This window comes from Lates calcarifer, linkage group LG16_LG22, assembly GCF_001640805.2.
Source record: "Lates calcarifer isolate ASB-BC8 linkage group LG16_LG22, TLL_Latcal_v3, whole genome shotgun sequence".
Lineage (NCBI taxonomy): Eukaryota > Metazoa > Chordata > Actinopteri > Centropomidae > Lates > Lates calcarifer.
This window is the reverse complement of record NC_066848.1, coordinates 16619239-16645957: the sequence shown is the minus strand read 5'-3', so window position 1 is coordinate 16645957 and position 26719 is coordinate 16619239. Positions and strand designations below refer to the sequence as shown.

Here is a 26719-nt window from a genome sequence, read left to right as displayed (position 1 = left end):
TCTTTCACTCAGCCTCTCTCTCTGTGTGGATGGCTGCATACCCACCAATTTGTTGGGTCTGCACTGACTTGTCCGCATAGGGTCCACACACCAACAACACATGCATCCTCCAAGTGGACTAGAAGGAGTTTAAAAACAACTACACGTCCATGGTGTCTATAGCTGTCCATGTGCACCTTCGCAAGGGAATATAATTGAGGCTTAAGACCTTAAGGTGTGCAAAAATTTCTCTGAAATTGCAACCTGGATGAACAGTCAGGCAACTAAGCAGCACCACCTTCTAGGCTCAGTTTTATCCTCTCACGTATTAACACACATTTGAGTCACAGAGGTAACCACTGATTTCCCTAAAAGATAATTTGCCCATAAGTATATAAGTATGCCCAGATGTATTAAAATAAAAAACTGAAATCTCTCATTTAGGAAAGTACTGAGACCCTTTGCTGTGGCACTGCAAATTGAGGTCAGGTGCATCCACTTTGCTTTAATTATACTTGAGATGTGTGTAGAACTTGGAGTCCACCTGTGGCAAACTAAATTGTTTGGGTATAGTTAAGAACCACAAAAACCACAAACTGGCAAATCTATTGTAAGTTTTTACAGCAGTACATAAATGTGCAAAACGAATTGCAAATACATAGGGTTTTGGTGGTGGTTGAGGCATCAGTTCATGAATTTTGAGAGACGTGGTCGGTGTTCAAATATTCTTTTTTGCTAGGAAGGTTCCTAACTGAGTGAAATAACCTGGAAATATCTAAGTAGCAGCCACAATGAGAGCTGGTTGAATTCTCTAAATGCTGCTATATTCCCTTTTTTTTATCTCCTTTAGCATAGTCAAGTCAAGTCCAATTTTATTTATATAGCGCCAATTCCCAACAGAAGTTATCTCGAGACGCTGTAAAGGGCACGCTGGACCATCTTTTACAAAAAGGACATAGGAAATAATACTGTCCCACAGTTCTTTACAGCAGCAACATTTCAAGTGACCCATATAACACACACAATTGTAAAATTACGTCAGCCAGCGTAAGGCTACATACACAACATGTTTTTTTTTTTTAAACCAAAACAAACCATGTCCAGACAAACATTTTAACTCCGTATCAGAAATAATCTCTGTCCATACTAACACACATGAAAACACCTGAAAACACACCAAGGTCAGCAATGCTTGTAATTCATTATCCATGTTGCATTTACCACTGGTACCTGTGGATCACATGATAGGAGCCTGATGGAATAGGGAAGGATACTTTGTGACGTGAAATGAACATGGCTCTCAGTTTCTGGCCGTCCAGACTAAAACCCAACTCTCCAACTAAAACACTGGCCAATAGTGTTTCCAAACATCTCTCCATTTTAAGGACTCGAAAACTATTGAGTAGTGTGGACGCCAGGTGTAAACCTAGCAACACTGATGCATTTTGAAACTAAAACATATTAGTGTGGATGTAGCCAAAGTGCAGTTGGTTGAGTCTTTGTGAATTCTCCTGCGCGTCCTCGATGGAAAACGTTGAGGTCAAGGAAAAGTGGTTAGGAAAGGACACAGGATGTTTTTTTTTGTTGGTTTTACCCAATGTAAAAAAACATAACTGCGGTAATACTGATAGTACCTTGAGTTTACCCTTGGAGAATGAAGCTACCTCAACCGGTTTGGCCTTTAGGGTTCACTCAAACGAACGCACCTTTAAAAATACAATAGCCATTCAATGGCGCACCCGTGCTTACAAATGTGAGTGAGCGTGAGCGTGAGTGGGTGTGTGTGTGAGAGAGAGAAAGAGAAAGAGAGAGAGAGAGAGAGAGAGAGAGAGAGGAGAGAGAGAGAGAGAGGGAGGGAGAGAGAGAGAGAGAGAGAGGAGGTGCTCCGCCCAGCTCACGCGTCACCCGTCTCCGACACCGGGTGAAAGAAGTACACGGCGCTTTTTAAACAGCAGTCTTCAGTCGTCGGCACAGAAGAAACAAGAGCGACTGAAGTGGTGAAAAGACGACGTTTAGCCGCCGAAAAAGTCGCATGGATTTATTTTACTTCTCCGCGAATGTTGAGGTGACTCTGGGCTGACGAGGGACGGCTGAAAACAAGAGGGAGTTCACCAAGCCCTGGAGGAGTTTTCTGTCAGGACGTTAGAGGAGTAACTACGTCCATATCACGGGCGACCATCTAACCGTTGACTCAAGTAACCCACCCTGTAAGTTGTGCGAAAGTGCGTGAGTTTTGACTTGGGAAAACATAGCCTATGGGTTTCAGTAATGGGGATATGTGGTTAGAATTTGCCTGTGTATCCACATTAGGAGCGTTTTCAGAATATGGAACAAGTAGTTGAACTAGATTATTTGACTCATAGAAATTAAATGAACAATTTACCATGCAAACATTCCCAATATGAACTAGTTTCAGCTTCTAAAACGAGAACGCCAATTTTCTCTGTTTGGTGTCATTTTAAATTGAGTATCGTTGAGTTTTGGACAAAAGTCGTCACCTTGAGCTCAGGGAAATTGTGACATACATTTGTCACAATTATTTAACATTATTAGCAATCGATCTCATTATGGAAAGATGAGTCAGTAATGTTAATAATCATTAGCTGCTTCCCTGGTCAGTGCAAGTTTATCACATTAAGTGCCAAGTGCCCCTGAAACCTTAGAGACACAAACACATACAAATGAGTTACCCAACCTTAATCCAATATTTGAAGGAGATACCTGAAAAAATAAATTCTGAATGGTGCTTTTGTCTACATGTGGGCTGTCTTTAATTCCTGGTGACCCACATTTTTCAACCTGAGCAAACCTGGAGAACCTACCGTTCTAAAACCCAGAAATCTTTTCCTCCTACTAGTCCTCCTCTCTCTCTCCAATGCCATATGTGCTCTGGAAGATAAAAGTTTTAATCGCATGAGCAACATTTTCCAGAGTTGCAGTGCAGATGTGTGTGTCAGCTCTGTAGCTCTGCTATGTTTAGACAGAAAAGTCCAAACCACACTTTGGATGAGTTGCCTCCATCCAGTCTAGAGTATGTTCCTGCCGTGCTGGTAAATAAGAATGGGGCTAAATTCTGACCAGACAGTGAACATTATGAAACAAACAACAAAATTAAGAAAAGAATGAGCTTTATTTTCAGAGAGCAGTTACACAAGCTGTTTTTCACTCATGGAAACCCATTATCAGCTTGATTACAGTCTAGACTGGAATTCTGGAGCAAAATGATTTGCTCGTTCAGTAGTGTGGCTCTGTCACAAATACCAATCCACTAATATATTATCTTGAATTCATTTTTTGTGTCTTTATTTATACCTTACTGTTGTGTTAGTCCAGATGGTGGTCCACAACAGTGACTTAATCACTGTGACCCCTCAGATGTGGCGACCCCCCTGCCCGCCCACACACACACACATGGTTGGTAGATAATTGATAAGTAGCCCAATACAGAACAGCAAGTATGTCTTGTGATGTATAGCCTCAGATAAAATAAGTTAACATATTTGGTGGTTGGGATCCATCTAAGTATCAAGTTTCTATGGTAGAGATGGAGATATGGCTACTTTTTTTTTTTTACTTCTTTTTTTTTCGATTTCATGAGCTCAAAGCGCAAACAATAGCAACTAGTGCAAGCTACTTATTGTTTTCCATTTTAAATACAACAAATGTTAGTTTGTCAGCCAACTTGGTCCAAACTGAGATGCCTTAGTAATCTCAAAGCCATTTTAGCCATTCAGCGGTAGCAAACACTCTGCATAATAAGCCAACTTCTCCATTTAATGTGCAGAGTGCTTACCCCACCAACTCATGTGTGTCAGTGACACACATGAGTTCCACTTTCCCGCTCAAGGACACTTTGACCATCATGGGATGTGCATTTACCTGTTGATTAAATCAAACCTGTTACCTTTTAGAATCAGGACATTTTTTCTACCTCCTCTCATGTATTTATCTCAACCAGTCCACATCATCTAATGAACCATTTCTGAGTACTGCTCCAGAGATTCCTGATATTGGCCGACTAACAGTTTCTAGGGATATGGAGACAAACCGTTATGGGTAACCATCTACATAAGGCATGTAGTTTTTTCCCAGTACAGTGTGTACATGGACACAAAAATGCTGGAGGCAGGTTGATTATTCATTTGATGGACGTGCATGACTGCGGAAAAGCAGAAAACTGGCTGCTTTAGTTAAAGACTGATTTTAGTTAAGGGGCTAAATACTTCCTACTATACCACATTTCAGAGAGACTCTAGGAGTCAGTTCAGTCTCAAAATATGCAAAAGCCTCAATTTATAGAGGATGTTTGGCAGCTGAGACAGATGACTCTGTATCCAGTATGATAATTGAACTTGAGGAAGTGTTCAATGACACTCAGATAAAAAATAAGTTGATCAAAAATGTAAAAGAAATGCAACTTTCTGGAGTGGTGAATTAAGTAATACATTTTAGCTAGAAGGGTTCAGCGATTCCTTTGATTGCTCTTCACCAGTCTTTGTTTCATTTCAAGGATTTCAAGGTCAGTAATTTCAGCACATCCCAAATGGGAGACCTGAAGGTACCCAGGGGTGCTGCTAATTGGGGACATCCCATCAGTTCTGTACTATAACCACACTGTCGTCATTCATGTTGACACAGAAATCTGCACTACCCTGAGTTGAGAGACTTTTCACACAATACCAGTTTGCAGTGCATCCAGTACTGTCACTGGTGACACCTCAGACCAGAGCAGTTTTTAGCATGAATGTGTCTACTTGGCTGTTATTCTGAGCTCTGCATTGCATCCAAGTTGACGTCAGCTCGCCTAAGGAATCTGCAAACTAAACAAGCGTTCTCTGCACATTTGCAATACTAACAACAGGAAAAATATATACAGTTGTGCATTTGGAAAGGTTACATGAAAACAACAGACAACGTCAAAAGAGAAGTGAGTTGTATTTAGCGATAACACAAGAAATTCAGAAACACTCAGTGCTCATTAGGTTTCCTGTTGTCATTGTTTGTTTATTTCAGTTAATGGTAAAGGAAAGTCCGACATTTTCACCAATGCTCTCCCTACCTTTCTTCTGGTGTCAGCAAGAGAAACAATCCACAATGAAATTCAGCATAATCCATCCTAGTTCAGCTCACCTTAGTCGGGAACCACAGCAGAAATACTGCAACTTGGCTCAACCTGAAAGCTGCCAGCATCATCTGGTGTTACTGCTGATGCTACTCAGACTGACCGCTAGCCAAACAACACGTCCAGACTCAGCCTGAATCCCTGCTTTACTTTGTTGTATTTATTTGATAGCAGGACTCTGGATTACCAAACCCTGTGAGAAGATGTTACAAATGTAAAATAACAAGTAAAACATCTCATGAAATTTTATTGTTGGTGTCTATCGATAGTTGGCTAGATAAGAACATTTATATCAGTTTAATCTATGTATGTTCAGTAGAGTGACATTTGGTAAGTCTAAAACTGTCCATCTTAGGTGTAACAATCTACAAACCTGCAGCTATATGAGATGAACACTACTGAGTATGTGCAGTGAGTAAGCGCAAGAAATAGCTCTGCTGAATGTGCTAACTGCTCGGTACACCACAATGGCACGTTTGCAGTTTCCACACATTTCAAATACGATATTTAACCAAGATAGTTTTGGAGACACATTTGACAGAATTCAGCTCAAAGTTTCCTCTTACTTAAAGCCTTTGTGCTGAGCCAGGCTATGCACATTTTAGATCTATTATGTGCAAGACACACACAAATGAAACTGATCAATCTCCTCTTTTGAAAATGTGTAAGACCGCAAACAACTTTCCGAACATCAGTGTTTGAGACGACACATACAGTTAATGTGCTAACTTGGCTGAACATACCCCAACAATTATCCTTTTTTGCAGTGACTAAAAGAGTATACATAGTATTCACTATCCATAACAGTGGTCATAGTTGAGAGGTGTGTAGCAATATTTCAAGATGCACTGTTTCTCCACTTCCTGTGTTTGTCAGCAAGTTGAGACTCATCCATAATTATCCACACTTCCACCCTCTTACTCTATCCATTAACTTCTCTTCTGGCTAAAGTTTTCTTAGTTACAGAGGTCAAGAACGATTATAGTACCTACAGTTTCAGTTGTATGATGAGATGCTTAAGTTAAGCCATAAAAGTGTAAGTCAGACTACACAAAACAAAACAGAAGTTCTTTAATGACTTGTTCATCTGATTTTTGATTTTAACCCTGATATGTTAAGAACAGCCAGACTTGGCTGGCAGTGTTTTTATCACAGATAATGTATGTAAGAAAGCTTAATCCAAATGTATATTTGCCAAAGTCAGAAGCAGCTGCTGTTATTTAAGTGCTTGGCCGCCACTGTTTTCCATGATCCATTAAAAACAGCTTACGGGGATGGACACAACTAATCCATAATGATACAGCCATTTTGCCGACAGCAGTATGGCAAATACATTAGTGGGTTTAAAGTCATTAATGGTGTGGGTGAAAAAATAAACTGACTTTAGTGATACCTTGAATGCAAACTAACGTCCCACACAGCTCTAAGTAAGTGCATTTGACTATAGAAGGACTGTTACATACAGTATTTGTTGTGTTCACTGTGTAACCCAGCATATTGTTAGATTAAAGTGGTTTGACTGTAGGAGACAACGCTGTCTGTAGGTTGATGTCAGACAACTGGTGTCTTCATTGGTGATGGTGTGCCAGGCCTGTACCGTACTTCTTGCTTGTTTCAGCATCTTTTTCCCCTTAGTCTGGTTTTTGACAAGTGAGACATGGTCAGTCAGACCGAGGTCAAATGACGGCCAGTCAAGGGCATTAAGCAAACTTGGCCATTTAAAAACTTGGTTGCCTTAGAGCTAAAAAGATCAACTGATTGATTTTTTTTTTTTTTTGGTCAGTTGTCAAATTCATTAAGGGTCTGGTTTTAGCTTCTCAAATGAGAAATTACATTATTTCCTTTTCTTTTACATTATGTTAGACTGACTTGGGTTTTGGACTGTTGCCTGACAGACAATTTGAATACTATGTAATTGTAATGGGTATTTTTTTTATTGTCAAGTTATTTTTAAAAAATCATCATCGTATTAATTGATAAGGAAAATAGTCATTTGTTGCAGCCCTAGTTGCCTTCACTGTATGGTGAAGAGCATTGTAGTCACATAAAATTTGAGTACTGTGTATAACAGTAAAAGTCTTATGCCATGTGAAAACCATTAAACATGACGCACATTAACCTCACTGTGGCTACATTATAATTCCAGTGTGCAGAAAGAGATTGAAAACAATGAAAACATCTCTCTGTTCTAACCCATTTTATTTGTTGTAGTAGTAGCTGATGGGTTCCATCTAACTTGTAGCGTCAGTGATACTTATCTCTCTGTCTCCTTTTTGTATACCTTTTCTTAACTCTATTGTGTGTGGTAAGAAGTCCCATTTGTTAGCACTGTATATTTAACAACAGGAGGAAATCTTTCATCAATCTGAGTCAGTGTTGTGCAGTTGTTTTCCAGTACATGAGCCAATTGAGTGGAGAGGAAATGTACTTAGGGAGTAGATGGGTTGGGGAAGTAGGAATTTGATGAGGGGAAAATGAGCTATAGAGGTATTAGATGCAGTGTGACACAGTAATGATAACAAGACATAACTCAGGGCAACCTGGAGGAAGATAATGATCACATCAGAGCATAACAGAGACATTAAATCTTTATAATAAACTTATGGAGTATTTTATCTCTTGCGGGACTGCGACTTAACAGAATTCGTCCCAGATAGACCTTTTCTGCTGGTGACAGTTAACAACCTGAAATTTAATGTTTAGCCAGTGTCACAGGTTGTTTCAACTGTTTATCCACCAATTTCAGTGACATGTTCCTGGCATTAAATTTCAGCACTGCCCAGAAGGCGATACTGAATCCAACATCCATGTACTCTTGGGAAGAATAGAATACAGTATATTATATGCAACATGGCAAATACTGCAGTTAATAACACCAGATACTTAGCTTAGCACTGCAAGGAAATGTGTGTCTATACTGGCATGTGTTTCATTGTCTCTTTATGCTTTTGTCAGTGTGACCTGTAGATTACACAATGTTGGAGCGTGCTACTGGTTTAACTACATTTCCCAGTAACATTCAGGCAATACTAGGGCTGGGTATCGATTTTCGATACTGGTACCAATACCGATGACTTGATTTTGATACCGATTCCTGAACTATACTTTTTTTGATTTTATCAAATCAATTCTAACGAAGAAAGTTACATGTTATGGTGCAAATCTTGAGTTTTATTTTTCAGCTTTGGCATTTTTCCACTCAAAGCAGTTTTCTAACATAAAAAATATACAACAAATAATTTTCAGTGCAAAAGAACAAGTGACAAGTCAGCAGTCTGATGCTCACTGCTGCATACTAAGGACTTTTAAATCTTTGTGCAGCTGAACACAGAGCAACTTTCTGCTCTTAAATTGATTCCATCCACGTTCAAATGCTTCATCAAATTGGTCGTGTTGCTGGTCTTAGCAACGATGTCCTTTTTGCAAATATTGTATCGCGCACTATTGGCATCAGTCTTGCTAAAATGGAGCCACACTTTTGACCTTGGTTGCATTTTTTTAACCGCTTTGACACACACACACCATAGTTCACAACACAGATACACGTGAACTGCGTCGGTGGGTGTAACCACATAAGTATATTTCCTGCATGCCTCTACCACGTGTAACATTACAGCCAATCACCGGCAGCATTATCAGATCTCAATCACGTGCATTAACTTCTTGGTACCAAAACTTGGCACTGAAAAAACAAAGCATCTTTTCGATACCGGGCAGTATCTAAACATTTTGGTCTAGGGCTGAGTAGGGCTGGGTACCAGTGCTAGGTACCAAAGTTTGGTACGCAGCCCTAGGCAGTACTGGTATTTTCAAAATATGTAACCTTTCAATTTTTCCTCCAGCTATCAGGGAAGCGCAGCCAGTGTCATTACTTCAGACAAGTTATGAGAGCCCAGGTTGAAGTCTGCAGATGTCTGGTCAGTTTGACTTGTTGACTTGCTTGACTACAAGTACAAAGCACAAAGGTATTCAGTTTACTGTTTTTATATGACAAAGAAAAACAGACAATCCTGCCGTTTGAGAACCTAGAACCTGAAGACGATGGCGATTGTGTTCCTTCTTCCTGGTTTGTCAGGGATGACACAGTTGGGTTGATGAAGCAGACCTCAGCGCTTGGGCAACAGGATATGACTCTTTGGAGAGAGGTCACAGATCAACTAGTTTGCTAATCGACATTGTCACAGGCTTGGTATCGCATGAAACTTTGTAATGGAATAAAGAAACAAAGCCATAAAGTTTTTGGTATTTAAATTACCAATATATACCGCCATATACATTATTTTGTTGCATAGAAGTAAATTCTAATTTGCCAGGAAGTTGGACATGTTAACTCTTTTAGCAGATTGAAACCTTATGCACCATTGTCTGTACTCCCCCTCCCTCTGTCTCATACTCTCTTCCTGCCCTCAGGCCTGAGGATGTGTAACATACTTACATAGCCATTTACAGTTAATAATTCAGACATAATGCCAGATATACCAGTTCCCTGTGCAGAAATTACCAAACTTGCTCGGCTTGATCCAGAATGATTGTTTTTTATGGTACATGCAACCATACATACAGTTTCAGGCCCTTAGGCCCTTATAAGTTGCACACGCACAATATGATAGACACTAGCTGCACCATAAACTTCACTGCACTTCAACTGCACTTCAACATCCTGTTTAGAAATGTGGTCACATGTGCAGCTCATTGTGTCATCTAAGGAGAGGGGCAGTGTAGATGGTGAAGTGGGTGTGGCTGAGTTTGTTCTCACTCAATTTTCTGACATAAAAATTTTCAGATCATTATCAGGAAAATCAAAGAAGGGAGGATTTGTAACCTGAGCTGCCAATGCTCAATCAGTCTTAACTCATACACACACCCTCAGTTTGACTTTCAAAATCAAGTTATTATATGCAACTGCAGAATGACCAGCTTTTATCTTTCTCTTTGTTTGCTTGTAGTAAGTGCTTCATTTATGTAAATGTAATGTATCTGGGGAGTCATGATATTTCACATCACTTAAACAGCTTAGACCAAGCTGAGACCATTGCCATCACCATCAGTTGCATTTCTGTAAATGACGCCACTGTGTCTGTGTGTCCTTTTCCTCACCGACACACATTTCCTACACTGCCTCGCCTTACCTCACAAGCTATCTATTTGATCTGGGAAAAGAAGTACTCAGTAATACCCTGAGACTATGTTTCTCTGGTAATCTATTTGCCTTCCTGCTACAACTGCTGTCATTAGTTGCAATTGCCGTTTTCCACTGAAAGGCTGAACTAACACTTTGACCACAGTTACAGTGTGGGCTTTCTGTCAGTCCATCTTAAATGCGTAAAATGAATGACTCCAGATACATCCTCAAAAAGCACACAGTTCACTCTCACCACTCCATCAGTCCCATCTCCAGCCACAGCACTGTCCTGCTGCACACTGCCTGCCCAGCACCAAACACTAGACAGTGCTAAAAGAGAGCAAGTATTAGTAGTAGTAGAGTTGGGTCGATATCTTGTTTCGCCAGTCAAGTGCAGGAGCTTATCATGATAGGTTCTGGTACATTAAAAAGTAGCCTACATCAGCAGCCTGTGTCAATGGCGTCACAGCGTTAAATTCATATTGTAATTGTAATAATTTTCAGAATTAATAATAATGAATTAATAATAATGCAGAATTTTAGAAATAAAAACAGAACAAGTAACTCAGCACTGCTTAATTCTCTGCCTCTTCTTTTTTAATGTTTATTGGTAGGTGGCAAACCAGCTTACAGATGCAATACCACCGCCAAGTGGACTGGAGTCACCACGCTCTCATTCATGGCTTATCTCAGTCAAATAATGTTCCACTTAGGAGCGTCTGCCAAGTCAAGTGTGACACCTATTGGTTTGACCCAATTCCAGTGAATGTTGGATTTACATTTTCCAGGACTTTCTGTAAGATTTTAATAGGTTTTAATAGATAGCACCACTGCATTCATGACTATTTGTTGTATCTCACTCCTCTTCCATTAGTTATCTTGGGAACTATAGTCATGAGAGTATATATAGTACATGAAACATTTTGTAGCCTGAGTATGTACACAACGTCTTAGTTCATTAGGGGACAGTGCTCGTCAGATCAGTCATATACACACACACAAACACACACATCCTTAAGTTTAGATTACGTTGAGTGTGAGTGAACGAGTCACAGCATGGAGACAGGTGACCTTTAGCATGTGGAGTCAGAGTGACAAGTATTTGTTGATAATGAGAAATTCCAGTCTATTTACAGTGTGGGACAGGATTATTGTCCGCTGATGCAAGTTTCTCTTTACCTCACCACCAGTTTATAAAACATTGTGGTTTATAGATAAACCCACCATGTAGCTAGAAGATTGTCATGTATGCAAGATAATGAAAGAAAAAAACAATGCAGCAGATGTCCCCAGTTGTTTTGACTAATTTCTCAGCTGGAGGACCCAAGGTTGTGTCTTCATCTTGTAATATAGCTCTCAAATGCTGAGTGCTGCTGAAGTGTCACTGAGCAAAACACAGGATCCCAATCAGTTGCAGGCACACAGAGTCACAGATAAACTAGCTGTGAATATTTTTGTTTCAAAGTGATATCCATTATTCAGACAAAAAAAAGTCATGAATTTTACTTAATTTTATGAAGGTTATTTAACAAATTACAACCTTATTAAAAGATTCTGTACCTATTTTGCAAACCAGTTCTCCATAATGTGTAATTTAGTTGTTGACTAACAAGAACACAGCCACCAGGACTCATTTTAAAAGCGCACAAACTCATCAGTCAAGCCCACGTGTCTGTAACTAGCTCCTACACATGAAGTAGGACCTTTAGCCCTTTGTGAATACTGGTGATGACTGTCGATATTTGGTGGGCAGACTCCAGCTCAGGCAGCACCTCTCTCAGTTGCAGCTCTCAAGCTATTTATGGCGCTCTTCGCACCATGTCGCCATTAGGCCCACATTCCCTCATGCTGGAACATCCTCATATATTCCTCTGACCTGGGTCAAGTAGTGCTCAAAAATATCTCTCCAGTAGTTATAATCTACACAGGTGCAGGACGGACTGTGTGTGCAACAATTTGCAACACAGGTACAAGGCAAGTTTATCTGCGTAGCATCATTCATACACAAAGCCAGTTTAGAGTGCTTAACATAATGCATGAAAGACACAACAATTAAAAAGTGAAAACAGAGATAAATAGAAAGATGTAACATATTCCACAAAACAAAGTGCTGTTGAATCACAATAGCTGAACCTCTTTTGTATTCCTGATCAGGGGTGACAGGCTATAATCTTCGGAAGACATCAGTACTGATTTGTTAGTGTAACCAAAGATGCTTTTATTCAGAGGCCATTTGTGGGACTATTTATGCAAAATCTCTTGATAGTATTTGAAACGGATACATTTTTTGCATGGCATGGGCTTTTCTTTCTATTCCTCACTTAAGACGTCACATCAAACCTCACTTTAACATGTACAGCATCAAAGAAGTACATCAAGTAAAGTAGGGCTGTCTTTTTTGTTAGCTCCATCACTTGTACACACAGCAACACATAGGAGAAGCATGATAGGCTAAAAGCTTTTTCAAACCAAGCCTTAACTTGAAGTCACCTAAAAACATTGGTTAATCCAATGTTTGGCATTTTTGCTTGGAAAAATTACTTAAATGATAAAGCAGTTATAAAAATTGTTTCAAAATAATTTTGTTTATCAACTAATCATTTCAGCTCTGTGTTCTGTTGGCTGCAGTGGTTTTAATGCGGACACTGGTACAACCTCACCCGCACTCGTCCAGTGTGAGTGACTGTTTATCTTTCAGCACACTCAGCATAACATACCTGGGTGAAAAACTGGAAATTAAACCCTACTCCAGTTCACATACCCAGCGCTTGTGAGGACTTGTTGCAAGGTGGAAGAGCCCATTGAGAAATTGTTAAATGTTAAACCGAAATGTCACACATCGGCTTCACTCAATGCACAGCAGAAAGTTTTTTTTTTGTTTTTTTTTTCTGTTGTGCTGCCTCTGATTGGTCAGACGTCCCTCTATCTTCATTCTCCCCCCTTCTGTGAGTTGAGAGTTGAACTTTGTCCAGAGACCTCACATGGTCTCAGTGTTGGACAGTCATCTGCTGTGCTGCCTCCTTATCTGCTATCATGCACACACAGCAGTCGACCTATGTTGTGTCTGTCCTGGTGACCTCTATCACACTAGTGATTAGCACCTGAAGATACACCTTCATACAGCAAAACTAGTGCTAGTTAGTATTCATTAGTTGTGTTTTCAGCTGCGAACACAAATAGCTGTTAACATGACCATGAGCCTGAATATTATTTTAAGTTAATAATAACATGGGTTGGGGGATAGGTACAGGAAGCAAAATGTGTTAAAATGTGCTGCATGAAGTAAAATGAGAGCCCATTGATTTGCTTTACAATTTGCCATTTAGTTATCCTTTCAGACACACAAACACAGATGGCAGTGAGCCACCATGCAAGCAGCAGTTTGGGTTAAGTGTCTTGTTGTCTATTAACAACATTTCAACTCTCAAGCCGTCACTACTTCATCTGAAATTGCAATAAAGGGAAGATGCAACTGGACCACAAAAACTATATGTTGGATAGATTCCTGTGACCTTTTCACCATCATTTAAGCAGAGGAATAGAAACCAGAGGAAGAAGAAGAAAGAAGAAGTCCTTTTAATTTTGTTAGGAAAGCACGGCAGACAAAGAGCAAATTCCAGACTACATGGCTCATATTTAGATTAGAGTCAGTGAGTGCATCAGAAATTATTGACATTCCTCTGGTAATTGACTCCTCTGCTCATACATCTCGTCACAGTTTTGGGTGTAGCGTAATGACGAGAATGTTTGAAGCCGTTTATTCCTTATCTGTGCACAGTGAAAGGTGATATGGCCTCATTATCTGCTGACCCCTCATACAGCCAGTGGATTAATGATTAACAAAATCTAGCCATGTGTGTAAATGGAGCTTTCCACATCAGTGTGTCTTTAGTAAATTCTTGTTTTAGTGTTATTTATTTTTTTTAATTTACCAGTAGTGTTGGTGGTGTTTTGCCCACAAAATGTATCCACCAGAGACAAATGGTGCAGTTACTTGGTGTTTGTCTGGTGTTCATCACCGGGTTTGTTAGTAATTGTTACAATTTTACAGTCTATTGACAGCAGTCAGTAGTGGGGGCAAACAAGAGGAGCATTTATACTTTGTTTGCTGTCAGGCTGAAAATACTTGCTTTGGGTGGGAGTTAACCAGCATGGTGTGTACCCTACTAATGTGTTTTCCTCTGCATTTGGCATCAGTCATGTTTACACTTAGCATCAAAATGCATCTTGTTTTGATTTGATCAACGAGTGGGCAGCTTGGAAAAATAGCTGGTTTTCCAAGTAAGTTCGACAAAGTTTACTTGACCAAGAAGCTTCAGCCGTGGCGCGTAGCTCAGATAGATCTTGGTGGCAGATAGAAAGTCTGAACAGGACTTTCATGACTTTAGAGTTACCTTGTCTTGACTAGAATTGTTTGGGTTTTCAGATCTTTGCATATTTCCAGTAATGGTGGCGGTGTTCTGGACATGCTTCACAGAAATCAGCTGAGAACTGTGATGCCAGGTTTCACATTAAGATCCTTAAACTCCCCCAACTGATGTATCTGGAACATAGCGGATGTGCATGCAGCAGCATGTCTTTGAATAAAGAGAAGTTTATACTTGAGAAACTCTTAAGCCTGAGGAGAGAAAATGGCATGGATGAGCACAAATGTCTGAAAGCTCATGAAAATCCTTGAAAACAACTATTAGACAAAAGCTTTTGGTTTCTGTGGTGGGAAGGACATGTGTGATTCTGTCTTGGTCATCTGGTAAATGCAGCAGTCCCTCATTTTTGTATCGCATGTACTGATGTTCCCCTGTTTTGGTGTCTTTATTCCACCCAAGGCTGTATTTGATTTGAATTTATATGCACTTGAGTAAACAGGCTCCAGTCTACCTTTTGCAGTAATCAAATTTCTTTGCCATTATGTATATGAGAAACATGGATTTCTATAAATTGGATCGGGGATTAAAGAAACCTGATTTTCCCAGCCACAATCACCTGGAGAAAGTGGATTACATATTATACATATTGTACTTATATTGCTGATGCCAGTGCCAATTTTAAGACATTTATTTATTAAGTGGTGTGGCAAAATGCATATATGAAGTCTGTAAAAAAAAAAAAAGATCATATCAGTCTGCTGTGGAAATTCATTTGTAAATTCCCAAATAAGTGTTTTATTTTAGAGGCTAGATTATTATGTGAAACAGTCTAAACTGCCTCTTGTGTATTGTCTTCTCACTGCTATTACAAACTGTTGAAGTTACAGTTTGTGAGGTGGACACACTTAATCAGCATGAGCCGCCCGCTTGTTGATTTTGTTTAGTTTAATCAGTCAGCAGAGACGGGCCATGTATGACATGTGTGATCTGATACAGACCATTTGTTTTTCTCCTAACTGGAGCTCCACAGTGGAAATACAAGAAATACAAGTAAATATAAATATTTACTGCAGATAAACTACCACCGAACTGTCAGTTGTGTTGTTATCACCTAAATACAAGATCTGTTGTTCATCCTCTCTACCTCCTGCTCATCAGTTCCTATCTGATCCTCAGTGCTACATTCTCTCCCTTTTGTTCACATTTGTTGGATTTAAAAAGAGAAGGAAATGGTTCAGCAGCTTTTCAGCACGGAGCTCTACACAGCCGTTGACATGCTGCTTGTTTCATCTTTCAGGTTCAGCCCTCCTCTGCTCCCCTCCCCCTCAGTTCCCTTTCATTCTTTGCCCCTTTTCCCCACTGGTTCCTCTGCCACAGAGGGCGGAGCAAAGTATGGGGTAAGAGAACTGAGAGGAGACGCAAAGACACAACAAGCTGAGGAGGCCCACCCACCTGCACAGGTAAGAATCTGCTGTGAGCACTTCAGAAACACTGTTACACATGCAGCATATGGTCAGAGGACTTTTTTTAAGTGAGTTGAAGTGACACACAAACCTTAGCTAATTTCATCTTTTATCAACCAACACCCACCTCCATCATGAGGTATTTTAATTTGTCTGAACAGAACTTTTATAATCCGATTCTGCTTACATTCAATGAGTCTCTTACATGCACACACAACTCTTTAACCTAATGCTGCTATTGTTTTCTGCTGTCTCACGCTCATCCTCCACCCAGGTGAGACACCTCACCTCACTCAACATTTTATCAGGTGAAAACATCAATGGTCAAACACAGCCTGGCTTTGTTCCATAGATTACTGCTAGATATAATCAGTGTGCCACAACTATGTGTGTGCGTGACACTGCAAACAGCATTGAAATGTATCTGGCCCACTGCACCACCCATAAATTGTAAAAATAGTTAATGTTTTAAGAGCCCGACAGGGAGTCCTAAAACTGTGTTTTAGGCAGAAATGTTTTTTGTCAGCAAAGGTTTTCACAATAGGTGTTTGTAACATACATGTGTATGTTATAAACACCTATTGCAAAAGCACACATGGCTTGAAATAACATGAGAAAGGTCAGGCCTTTCTTACATAAGAAGCCTTCCACTGTCTAGTTATGCCATAGTTATATTAGTTATGACGTTATTTGAATGCTGAAGCTTATGATGCCATGTATGGTTCAGATTTATTTTGTTTACACTAGTTTGCATTAGACTAACACACAAAGAATTTCCTGACTACTACAAACCAAATAACAGTCACAATCACAGAGACGACGGTCAAGTATACCAGTTTCAGTGTGATTAGTAAAGGGCATTAAACCACAGCCACAGGAAATGCTTGTATCTGATTGCTTTTCAGGTCTTTGATAAAATTTGGTAAAACTGGGACACAAAGAAAATGGCTCTCTCTCATTCTCTCTCCCTCTTACACTGTTATGTCATTTTCGAGAGCCCTGCACCACTAAGAAGTACAAACATGCCACTCTTCCTGTGTCGCCACATTTTAACTTGTCCTAGGGAACCATTTGTATGCTCTGTGTCCAAATCTACATACAGTACTATATAAAAGTTTTAAACCATTTGGGATGCACAATAATAACAAAACTGACTGTTGGTTTCACCAGTAGTCATCTGTGTGAAAGTCCTGTATCTTTTTGACCCATCTATCCAGCGCAACCTCCGCCTCCCACAGATTTTGTCGCACTTTATTCTACGTCACCTGATTTCACAATTACTACGTATGGGGGGTGCAGTCTTTAAATCTTGATGTACCATTCGAGTTTTGCAGCTATAACCACAGGTGTAAACCACAGCAGCAGCGAAACGGAAAGGTGGAGTTTATTTTGAGTATTGAAAGAAAAACACTTAGAGTGACTCCTTTAGTCACAAATCTGTTCTGTGCCAACAGAAATGTGACTGGAATTGTTTTATAAGATTAATTAAAGGCAGTTTTTCTGCTATCAACATAAACATAGTAAACCACACCTATAATTCATCCACTGATGAGAGCACCAGCTAAAACAGCCTTGTTACAAAATTATGGCTAAAACAAATGCCTTCTAGCCAGCCACAGATGGTTCATCAGCTTAATGCAGGTAGGTGTGTGTTTAGCCTCAGACTACTGTCGGTTAATTAGACGTCTGGAAGCAGTGGTCTTGTCAACATGTTGTTTAGCTTTCTTCTTTAGAACCCCCACCCCACCCCTCCTCCTACTCATTTCCCAGAAGTCTTCTTGTTTGTATGGAGATACAGAGGACAGGAAAGCCTAATCATCCATGAGCCAAAGAGAAAGAAGGAGGGGGGGTTAAAGAGGAAAAGCTATGGCTATGCTTGTCCTTGTTGGTAATATAATACTGGCATACTATCAGGAATATGTTTCATCATCCTGTGTTGCTGGCACTTGTCTTTTTATCTGGAAATATTAGTAAAACTCAAGGGATAGAACAGAAGACGACAAGGAGCAAAATAGAAGAAGACAGACAGAGGAGGAGAGAAAAAAAGGGGAGTAAACAAAGGATAGGGAGTAGGAAAGAGAGCAAACAGGAGCACAGCAGTGCAGAGTTGTTGCTAGGAGGCTGAGAAGGCAACACGATACAGAGGCAGGAAGGATACATGCAGTGGTGCAGAGGAAGGAAAACAGAGTCGTCAAATATCCATTTTTATTTGTTAGAAGTTGCTTGCATTTTAAATTGTTTATGTTTGAGTGTTATTTGTGTTGATAACAAGTATCAGAGAACAATTTAAGATTTTCCTCTTCTGTTTGTGTGTGTGCATGTACCCTCCAAACCATCTGTAAATCTCTCTATCTGTCCTTCTCTCTCTCTAGTCTGCGTCATAATACTAATCACTGGATGCCTGATCAGTCAGTTGGGCTATTAGTCAAATAATCAATTACTTGATCCAAAGTAGTAGTAGTATCAACTGTCATTTTTAAATAAAAAATGACAAATATTTGCAGGTCCCAGCCTTTCAAATAGGAGGATTTGTGGCTTGTTTTTTTCTCATATGATAAAAAATGAAATATGTTTTAGTTTTGAACTGTTGGTTGGATAAAACAAGCAGTTTAAGTTCATTATTTTGGACCATGGAAGGCTGTGGTATTTTTGACCACTTTTTGATGTATTCTAGACTAAACGTTGATCGATTTCAGCAGCCTCTCAGAGATGCTAACATGGCTGTAGAGTCTTTTTTCTTTTTTTCAGACGTGGATTTGACTGAAACAGTCAAGACATAAAGCTTTAACTGCCCTTAAATGACCCTGATAGTTCCCAGATGCTGAGACTTTTTTCTCACAGAGCACAGCCTCTGGCCTGTTGGCTTAGTTTCTGAGAAAAAGCTGCATGGTTACTGCCATTTATTTATATATTTTGATATATTCATTTTTTTTTTTTTATCATTGTGCCTTCATCAGTTTGTTTTATTGGTTTCAAAGGACTCATTATAATATGTGTAGTCTGGAGTTTACAACCTCAGAATTAAAATGTTCAAGTGGGAAATCCTGGTAGCCTAGGGGTTAAAGATGTTGAACGTGTAGTCATTGGTATGGCTGAGAATCTTTGTTGCATGTCATCTCTCCTTTTTCTCCCCTAATGTCCTGTTCCATCCCTACTGCCAGCTATCTAAAGAAAGGAAGATGATTTTCAAAAAATGTAAGTAATTTTAATAATCTTGGATAGTGTTTGTCATTCAGGGTTTTGGCCCAGACCACTAAGAATTTCTAAGGTGTTGTTCATCAATAACCCAACAATCATCCAAGCAGATGTACAGCTGATGTGGCTGCTGCACTGGCAAGCACAAAATGGAGGACGAAAAATGGAATGACAGGCCCAGAAAGTGAAGGGAAGAAGGCAGACACTTTAAGTAAGAAGAAGTAAAAAAAAAAAAAAAAAAGAAAAGTGAGACATGGCAAAGGGAACATTAACAGTGATAATGCCAAAGCAGAAACCTGAGGCAGACTCAAACCTTGTGAAAGACTGTATTGTCTGTTTGAACCCACTGATCACATGTCCTTGTGTCTTTTTCTGGTTTCAGTGGCGCTGGCCAAACAGTGTGGAATCCAAGTTGACAAAGCATCCTTTAATATTTGGCTTCCATGAAATTGTCCTCTGTCATTATATTGTTTTAATTAAGTAAAACACCATGCCATCGTCAGCTAACAAAAGACACATAGCAGTATGCCAGCAGTAATACAGACTAATCTTACAACATGACCTCAGGTTATTCTTTTTTCTTTTTTTTATGGTGGATAATTGTCTGCTCGTCTTACTGTATTTAGTTTGAACCGTAGCCAGGTCTACCAGTTAATGTGTGCATGCTGCTTTATGATTGTGCCTGTCATGTTAGCGCAAACACACACTCACACGCACCGTGCTGGTTAACCTGAATGACATCTGTTGGTTGTTGATTTGCAGAGTTTGCAGAACGATTTTCTGACTTAACGTTACACAGTGGTTGAACACAATCACAGAGCCAGATGATTTTATAGGATCATAGAAAAGGATCTGTGATTTGACATGTGGTTAGAGACAGTTTCAGTTTTAAGCTGCGTTGGTAAGGCACCACCTTTAAGAAGTGCGTTTCAGAGGGACACTAGCTCTTGTTTTACATAATATCTCAGTACTAACCACTGATACGACTGCAGAACAGGACATGTGAATGGAGGACAGATAAACAACCCAAGGGGAATCAGATAGGGACTTGCCCGATTACAATTAATAGAAAACCCCAAAATTCATAGCGAGAATGACGCATTACATCCAATCTTGGTTTGGATAATTACCTAATGAGTCACTAGCCACAGTAGGTTCCTGGGATGTTCAGAGCAACTGACAAAAATAGAACCTCTCTTGAGGGATCAATGTATTAACCATACTATAAATGTCTCCATTCAAGTATGACTTTCTTTTCACCCATAACAAGCTCCATGCATCCTGTACATGTGATCCATGAGAGGCCTGAAGCTGAAAGCTGCTACACTGTAAACCATGATGGTAAAATTAGAAAGACTTTTAGGTGTTTCCTTTCCTGTGATGATTTGGATTTCCAGATATTTTATCCTTTCTGATGTTTCCTCCAGCAACTTAAAATGCTTTGGGGAAAACAAGCATTTTCATGTGACTTTGGGTCACTGTGTTCTCACAGTCACAGTATCCTCTACAATTTCTTCATAACAAAGAGAGAAGTGATGAAACAACACACTTAACTATTGTGCCGCCATGACTGACCAAAAAAAGATTGATCGCTATCTTGTTTTCCACAAAATGGTTTGCACATGATCAATCAATTCAATTGTAAGCTGTCGCTATGACTGATCCACAGTGTTTGGCTAAAAAAATTACAGAAACATCAAAAGAGACCAAAGAACTGTTTACCACAGAAGCTTCACTGTGATCATTGTTTAGCAAAGATAAAGATAGTAATTTATGTTCAATTTTTGAGTTGTAAATCTCAGCATCAATGGGTTACGTCAGTGACTGGGGGCTCTACAAAAAGTCTTGAAAAACATAAGCTATGTTGCATGATACACACTCTTTGGTTAGGTTTTTTAAACACTGCAGTAAAACAGTTACTAAGTCCTGATGACCAACTTTGAATACAACAATAATACTCTCTATCCAGTAAATAGTCCACATTGTGCACCAGAAACTAGACCAGTCCTTCCATGGTATTCAAATGCAGCCAGTGAACCAAAGAGTTTTCTTGTCCCTGACATTTGTATTTCTTTTTTTCTGTGTGTCTGCTCAGGTGGTGACGGTTGCAGGACGCTGTCATGGCGATGCAGCGGAGAAGGCTGAAGCTTGTGGTGACAGTGATGATGATCAACCTCTTCATCTTCATCCTCATTTTCCGACACAGCAGTCAAGACAAAAATGGTCATCACAAGGTCCGAATCCCCTCCGGACCCTTCTGGACCAAACTGGCTCCCAACGTGGCTTACTGGAACCTCCAACAGCAGATTCTTGACCTTCAGAACAATCCCATCCTGATGGCTAACTACAGCGCCACAGCCGTGCCTGAGTGGTTTACCGACACCAGTTTGACCTCTGATCCCTGTGAGCGTAATCTCAGGGTTAAAACTCAGGTGAAAGACTACAACTCCCTACCAGACCGCTTCAAGGACTTCCTGCTTTACATGCATTGCCGTTCCTACCCGATAGTGATGGACCAGCTCGATATCTGTAAGGAGCAGCCGTTCCTGCTTCTGGCTGTCAAATCCCAGGTATCACATTTCGACCGCCGCCAGGCCATTCGTCAGTCCTGGGGAAAGGCGGGTGTTATAGCCAATCAGACGGTGGTTACTGTCTTCCTTCTCGGCAATGCCACAGCTTGGGACCACCACCCAGATCTATCCAACAGCCTGCGTGATGAGAGCGCCCGCCATCAAGACATCATCCAGTGGGATTACCGTGATTCATTCTTCAACCTGACTGTCAAAGAAGTTTTGTTCCTGGAATGGATCCAGACTCATTGCCCCGATGCTCACTTCATCTTCAAAGGCGACGACGATGTCTTTGTCAACACCTACCGCATCCTGGACTTCCTCAAGGGCCTCTCAGAGCCCAAAGCCAGGGACTTATTTGTTGGTGACGTGATCACTGACGCGGGGCCACACCGAGACAAGAAGGTCAAATACTTCATCCCAGAGAGCATGTATGTCGGGAAGTACCCTCCGTACGCAGGAGGTGGTGGGTACCTTTACTCTGGTGACATTGCTGCTCGTCTGCACGGTGTGTCACAACAAGTCCCGCTTTACCCGATAGATGATGTCTACACAGGTATGTGTCTTAGGAAGCTAGGACTGGCCCCCGAGAAGCACAAAGGCTTCAGGACATTTGACATAGAGGAGAAGTACAGGTCAAACCCCTGCGCCTATAAGAGTTTAATGCTTGTTCACCCGAGGACCCCGCAGCAGATGATCCAGATCTGGAACTGGCTCAGTAGCCCTGATCTCAACTGCCAGTGATGGCTCCACAGCAACCAGTTTGGGACTGACTGAAATGACCCCAGAGAAGAAGACATTTTGGGGTTGCTCCCAGAAGGTCAAATTGATAAATATTTTATCTTGAGCAGGGTCATGGCTTAAAAGTTGGCAGCTTTAAGTTAAGATATAATTATAATGGTCACGTGGAGCCTCAGCTTGGTGCAACTGATGCATTATACCTCTAAAAATCAGGATGGATGTGTTGTTAGCTCCATTTTTCAAAAATGACCACCATAGTATTTAGACTTGATGTCAGACTTCCATAGACAGGCTAACCCTGCTTTACTGTGTCAAATGAGCTTGTGACCATGTCTTTCATTGCGTGCACATATTTATATCACAACTATTTATATGGCCTTTAAAATGCTTTAACACTGTGTGTCAGCTCCATAATGGAGCATCTCAATGCTGTATTATATAGATAAGGAGAATAAGACCGGGGATGTGTCCACCTGGGAACTCTTCTTTGTTGTTCGATCAAGGGACAAGACACTGACTGTCATGTTTTCAGCGCGAGTGTCTAAATATTTCAGACATACATAAAAGAGTGAGTTCTTGGTAAAAACCAGTGGTTCCCACATGCAGCAGGTTATTGCTGCTAGCTTTAAAAGAGCTTCCTGGTGAACACTTCCTGGTAATTGTTGCTGGAGGCTTAGTTTGTGCTGCTATTTCCATCCACACTCCCTAAAGTATTTACTTGTGACTCGCTCCAACTCAAACTCAACCAGTTCCTCCAAACCACCTGAGGAAACTCTCTCGTCTTCGCTGTTTGTGTTTTACTTTACAAACCATTCATTCATTCTTGAAAAGGACATAGGTTTTACTTTAAATTCATCATTCAGTTTCTCAAAAATCCACAGGTTTCACTCTTTATTAATGATAGTTTTTCTGATTACCATAATTTGTGCTGTTTGACATTTTTAACCAATAGAAACATCATGTTACAACAAAGGTTCAAATCATTAGGTTTGAAACAGGGAGTTTGGTGGAGTGAATACACACTTTGTTTTCAGGAAATAAGGGGAAAGGAGCCCAGCTCTGTACAGCTCAGCAGGTCTGGGCCTGGCTTGATATGGATGGAGAAATCTAAATGCTGTCTAATTCTGCTTGAGGTTCTCACCTTATATAAACCAGAAAAACCGCTCATATAAATCCTAAGTGCATTTCCAGAGCTATACACATTTCTGGCTGCAAGAGTAGAGGTTCTATATGAAATGCTCAGTATATCTTGCTTCATGAGTTGTTGTGTGAAAGTGTTGAATATTTGTTAAATATTGCTTTACTGTGATGTCAGTGAATCAGAGTCAGTAATGCTTTAAAACACAGGTGGAACATGGTAGAACATCATGTCTAAGCTACTTACGCTTCTGTTACTTGACAAATTGGCTCTGCAATGTTCACTGATCATTTTGAAGGCTTCATTTCAAAATGTTACATATCTATTTTTGAGGAAAGAAAAATCTTATTGTCTTTGCTCACCATTTTAGGATACAGCCAATTATTAATTATTCCTCTAAAAAGTTGAAGTTAAGTCGTTAAGAACTCATACTTTATAGCTCCAGATATATTTAGTAATTTGTTAAATCTTTCCTGGAATTGTTTTCTGGTGAAGGTTTTAAAATGGTGGGTAACTCATTTGGGAATTAAAGTATTTGAAGGTTACTGCTCAGCTCACTACTGTATGGCTTTAGCACAAATGCTGTCTTTTACTTGCTTTACGAGAAAGGTGCTGCACATATTTACTTTGCATCTATGTTACATAATATTCCTTTCCAGTTGTATGTGAGACACAGTCAGACATTTGACACATATTGAGAGTTTCTCAGATGCACCTTTGTGATATGACATGTCTCAGAGAGATGACGAATGACTACAGAGAGGGAGAGGAGATGAGGAGATCTTTGTTTCTCCCTGAGCCTGCGCGAAAAAGTCAGAGAAGTGAGTTGCATGAATCTGCTCTGTACCCAGGTTTAGGGTCAGTCCACTTCAGTCCATTTCACTGATTTCAGTTCAAGAAGTGGATTTTCTTCAGTATTCACACTTAGAATGTCACTGAACCTGATCCATGAAGTCTCTGTAAATAAGTGGCATTAATATTGGTTTCAGTCACGTGTTTAGATTGACCCTGAACCATGTTGTTACACTTGAGATGTGAGAGAAGGTGGCCTATGGTCCTATGCTTCTGTTAGAGCTCCCCCTGCTGGTCAGGATGGTGAACTTTAGCTTGTAAGACTCAGCTTTATACAGACACTGGCAACTTCATGACCCAGAACTGTAGTTAGTAACCTAATTTATTTTTTTCATGTTTTCACCATCTGTCCATTATCTTGGTCTTTGAGTCTTCACGTCCCCCATATTAGGAGCTTATCTGTCTGTTTTACTGTTTTGTGTCACTGTAGTTTGACAGTTGTAACTACGTGTTGAGATTACCTTTAGCCTGCATTGGTGTCAGATAGCTGGTTTGCCACACACACACACACACAAAATAAATAAGTAAGGACAATCACAATTATGTTCTTTAAATTTTGTAAGTGTTTTTTTTTTTCTTTTGGATTACCAACCTACTGGACACTATTTTTAATTACCCACATGTGGTAAAAAATCTATCTATCTCCATGTAGGATAAATCAAACACTAAAAAGGAGACCAAATAGGAGCCAAGGACCGAGTGGACCTTGTTTCATTCTTCTAAAATATTTAAGTCAACTTATATCACCTGTTCTCTTGTTCTCTGGGTCATGTGTCCTCAACATCTTCACTGTAGTCTCTCACCACTCACATACCAATAATAAGTTACATTCTATCCTCACTGCACACATTTTGTGGCTACTTGAAATGTTTACATGTTCTTAAAAGTCATCATCACTTATTTTTAGAATTGTTACTCCTGTCTGATGATTGGCTGTAGAGGTATTTTTGCAGTTGTCCGGGCTGTTCAGCAACTTTTCTTTCTTTATGTTGTACTGTCTGATGTTTCTGGCTTTGTATATTTGAATGTAACCTCTCACCGTCACTGTTCTTTATCTGGTCATTTCACTTCACTGATGTTGTGTTTCTTCTTTTGAAGGACTTTTTCTCATTTTCTAAGAGACATATAACTTAGATGTGTGTACCAACAGTCAGTGTTTATCTGGTCTCAGGGGCCAGGATGTGTCATTCTCTGGGCTCATGTAGTTGGTGGTGTTGCTTTTAAGGCAGAACAGTCATCCAGTGGGTATAGAAAAACATGCAGTGAAACACACAGAAATGTGTTGGTGAACAAGACAGGGCAAATTTTCCAGAAAACCGAATAGACACCAGGGGCAAAATATCTAATAAAATGTAACAAGATCAATAAGAAATTATCATTTGTTAATGCACAAGTGTCTGGGATATTATATGTTCTAAAACAACTGAATTTCACAACAACTTTGACTGGTTAATCATGTGTCTTGTTCATTTAATCAATCAGGATTTGGATCAAATATCTGTCTGTTGTGACCCAGAAAGAAAGTTGTGAGTCATTTTCAGATGAATCCTTGCTTTCATTAACAATTATGTAACATTGATTCTTTTTTTTTCACTACATGGCTGCATTACCCCTCTGTTGACATGTATTTCAAAAACCATGTCATTTTTGTCATTGTGTTATACAACACCTGCACTAGTCAGAAATGATAACCAAATCTGTGCCTGATGTTTGTACGTACTGTATGTATAAAATGATCCTTCAACCACGTTAGGTGTGATCGCTTTTTTTATTACCTAGAATGACTTGATTATTTGAATAAAGTTATATTTTGCTGTTTTGTATGTACTGTTCTATGCATTTTTATTGGTATAAAAACAAATAAATTATGTGACGCAAGTGTAATTTGTTCATCTTTTTGCATCACATTGAATAGACACCAGGGGCAAAATATCTAATAAAAGGTAACAAGATCAATAAGAAATTATCATTTTTTGTTTTTCTTTATTTTACAAGTCTAAATGCTACAGGACATAAAATACAATATTTGATAACAGTCACCAAGTGTGTACTAAACTATGCACCTCTGCTGTCCCATGTATTTTCAGCCTATGAGAAGGTTGTTTTTAAGATTAACTTCATGTTAAAACCAACAGACTAAAATTGAAAGCTTCACATTATAGGAATTATG

General features: G+C 39.7%; 1 protein-coding gene across 3 annotated transcripts; it reads left to right on the top strand.

Moving 5' to 3' along the window:
• The first annotated feature begins 1830 nt into the window (after nucleotides 1-1830).
• Nucleotides 1831-26433, top strand: b3gnt2b (UDP-GlcNAc:betaGal beta-1,3-N-acetylglucosaminyltransferase 2b). Of its 3 annotated transcripts, XM_018661270.2 has the most exons (4): nucleotides 1832-2186; nucleotides 15888-16050; nucleotides 19215-19248; nucleotides 21344-26433. In XM_018661270.2, the coding sequence occupies exon 4, from the start codon at nucleotides 21369-21371 to the stop codon at nucleotides 22560-22562; it is 1194 nt and encodes a 397-aa protein (XP_018516786.1). In that variant the 5' UTR covers nucleotides 1832-2186; nucleotides 15888-16050; nucleotides 19215-19248; nucleotides 21344-21368; the 3' UTR covers nucleotides 22563-26433. The 3 variants fall into 3 exon arrangements, with proteins under 3 accessions (XP_018516791.1, XP_018516786.1, XP_018516780.1); XM_018661264.2 differs by lacking the exon at nucleotides 19215-19248 and having other exon boundaries at nucleotides 1836-2186; XM_018661275.2 differs by lacking the exons at nucleotides 15888-16050; nucleotides 19215-19248 and having other exon boundaries at nucleotides 1831-2186.
• The last annotated feature ends 286 nt before the right edge of the window (nucleotides 26434-26719 follow it).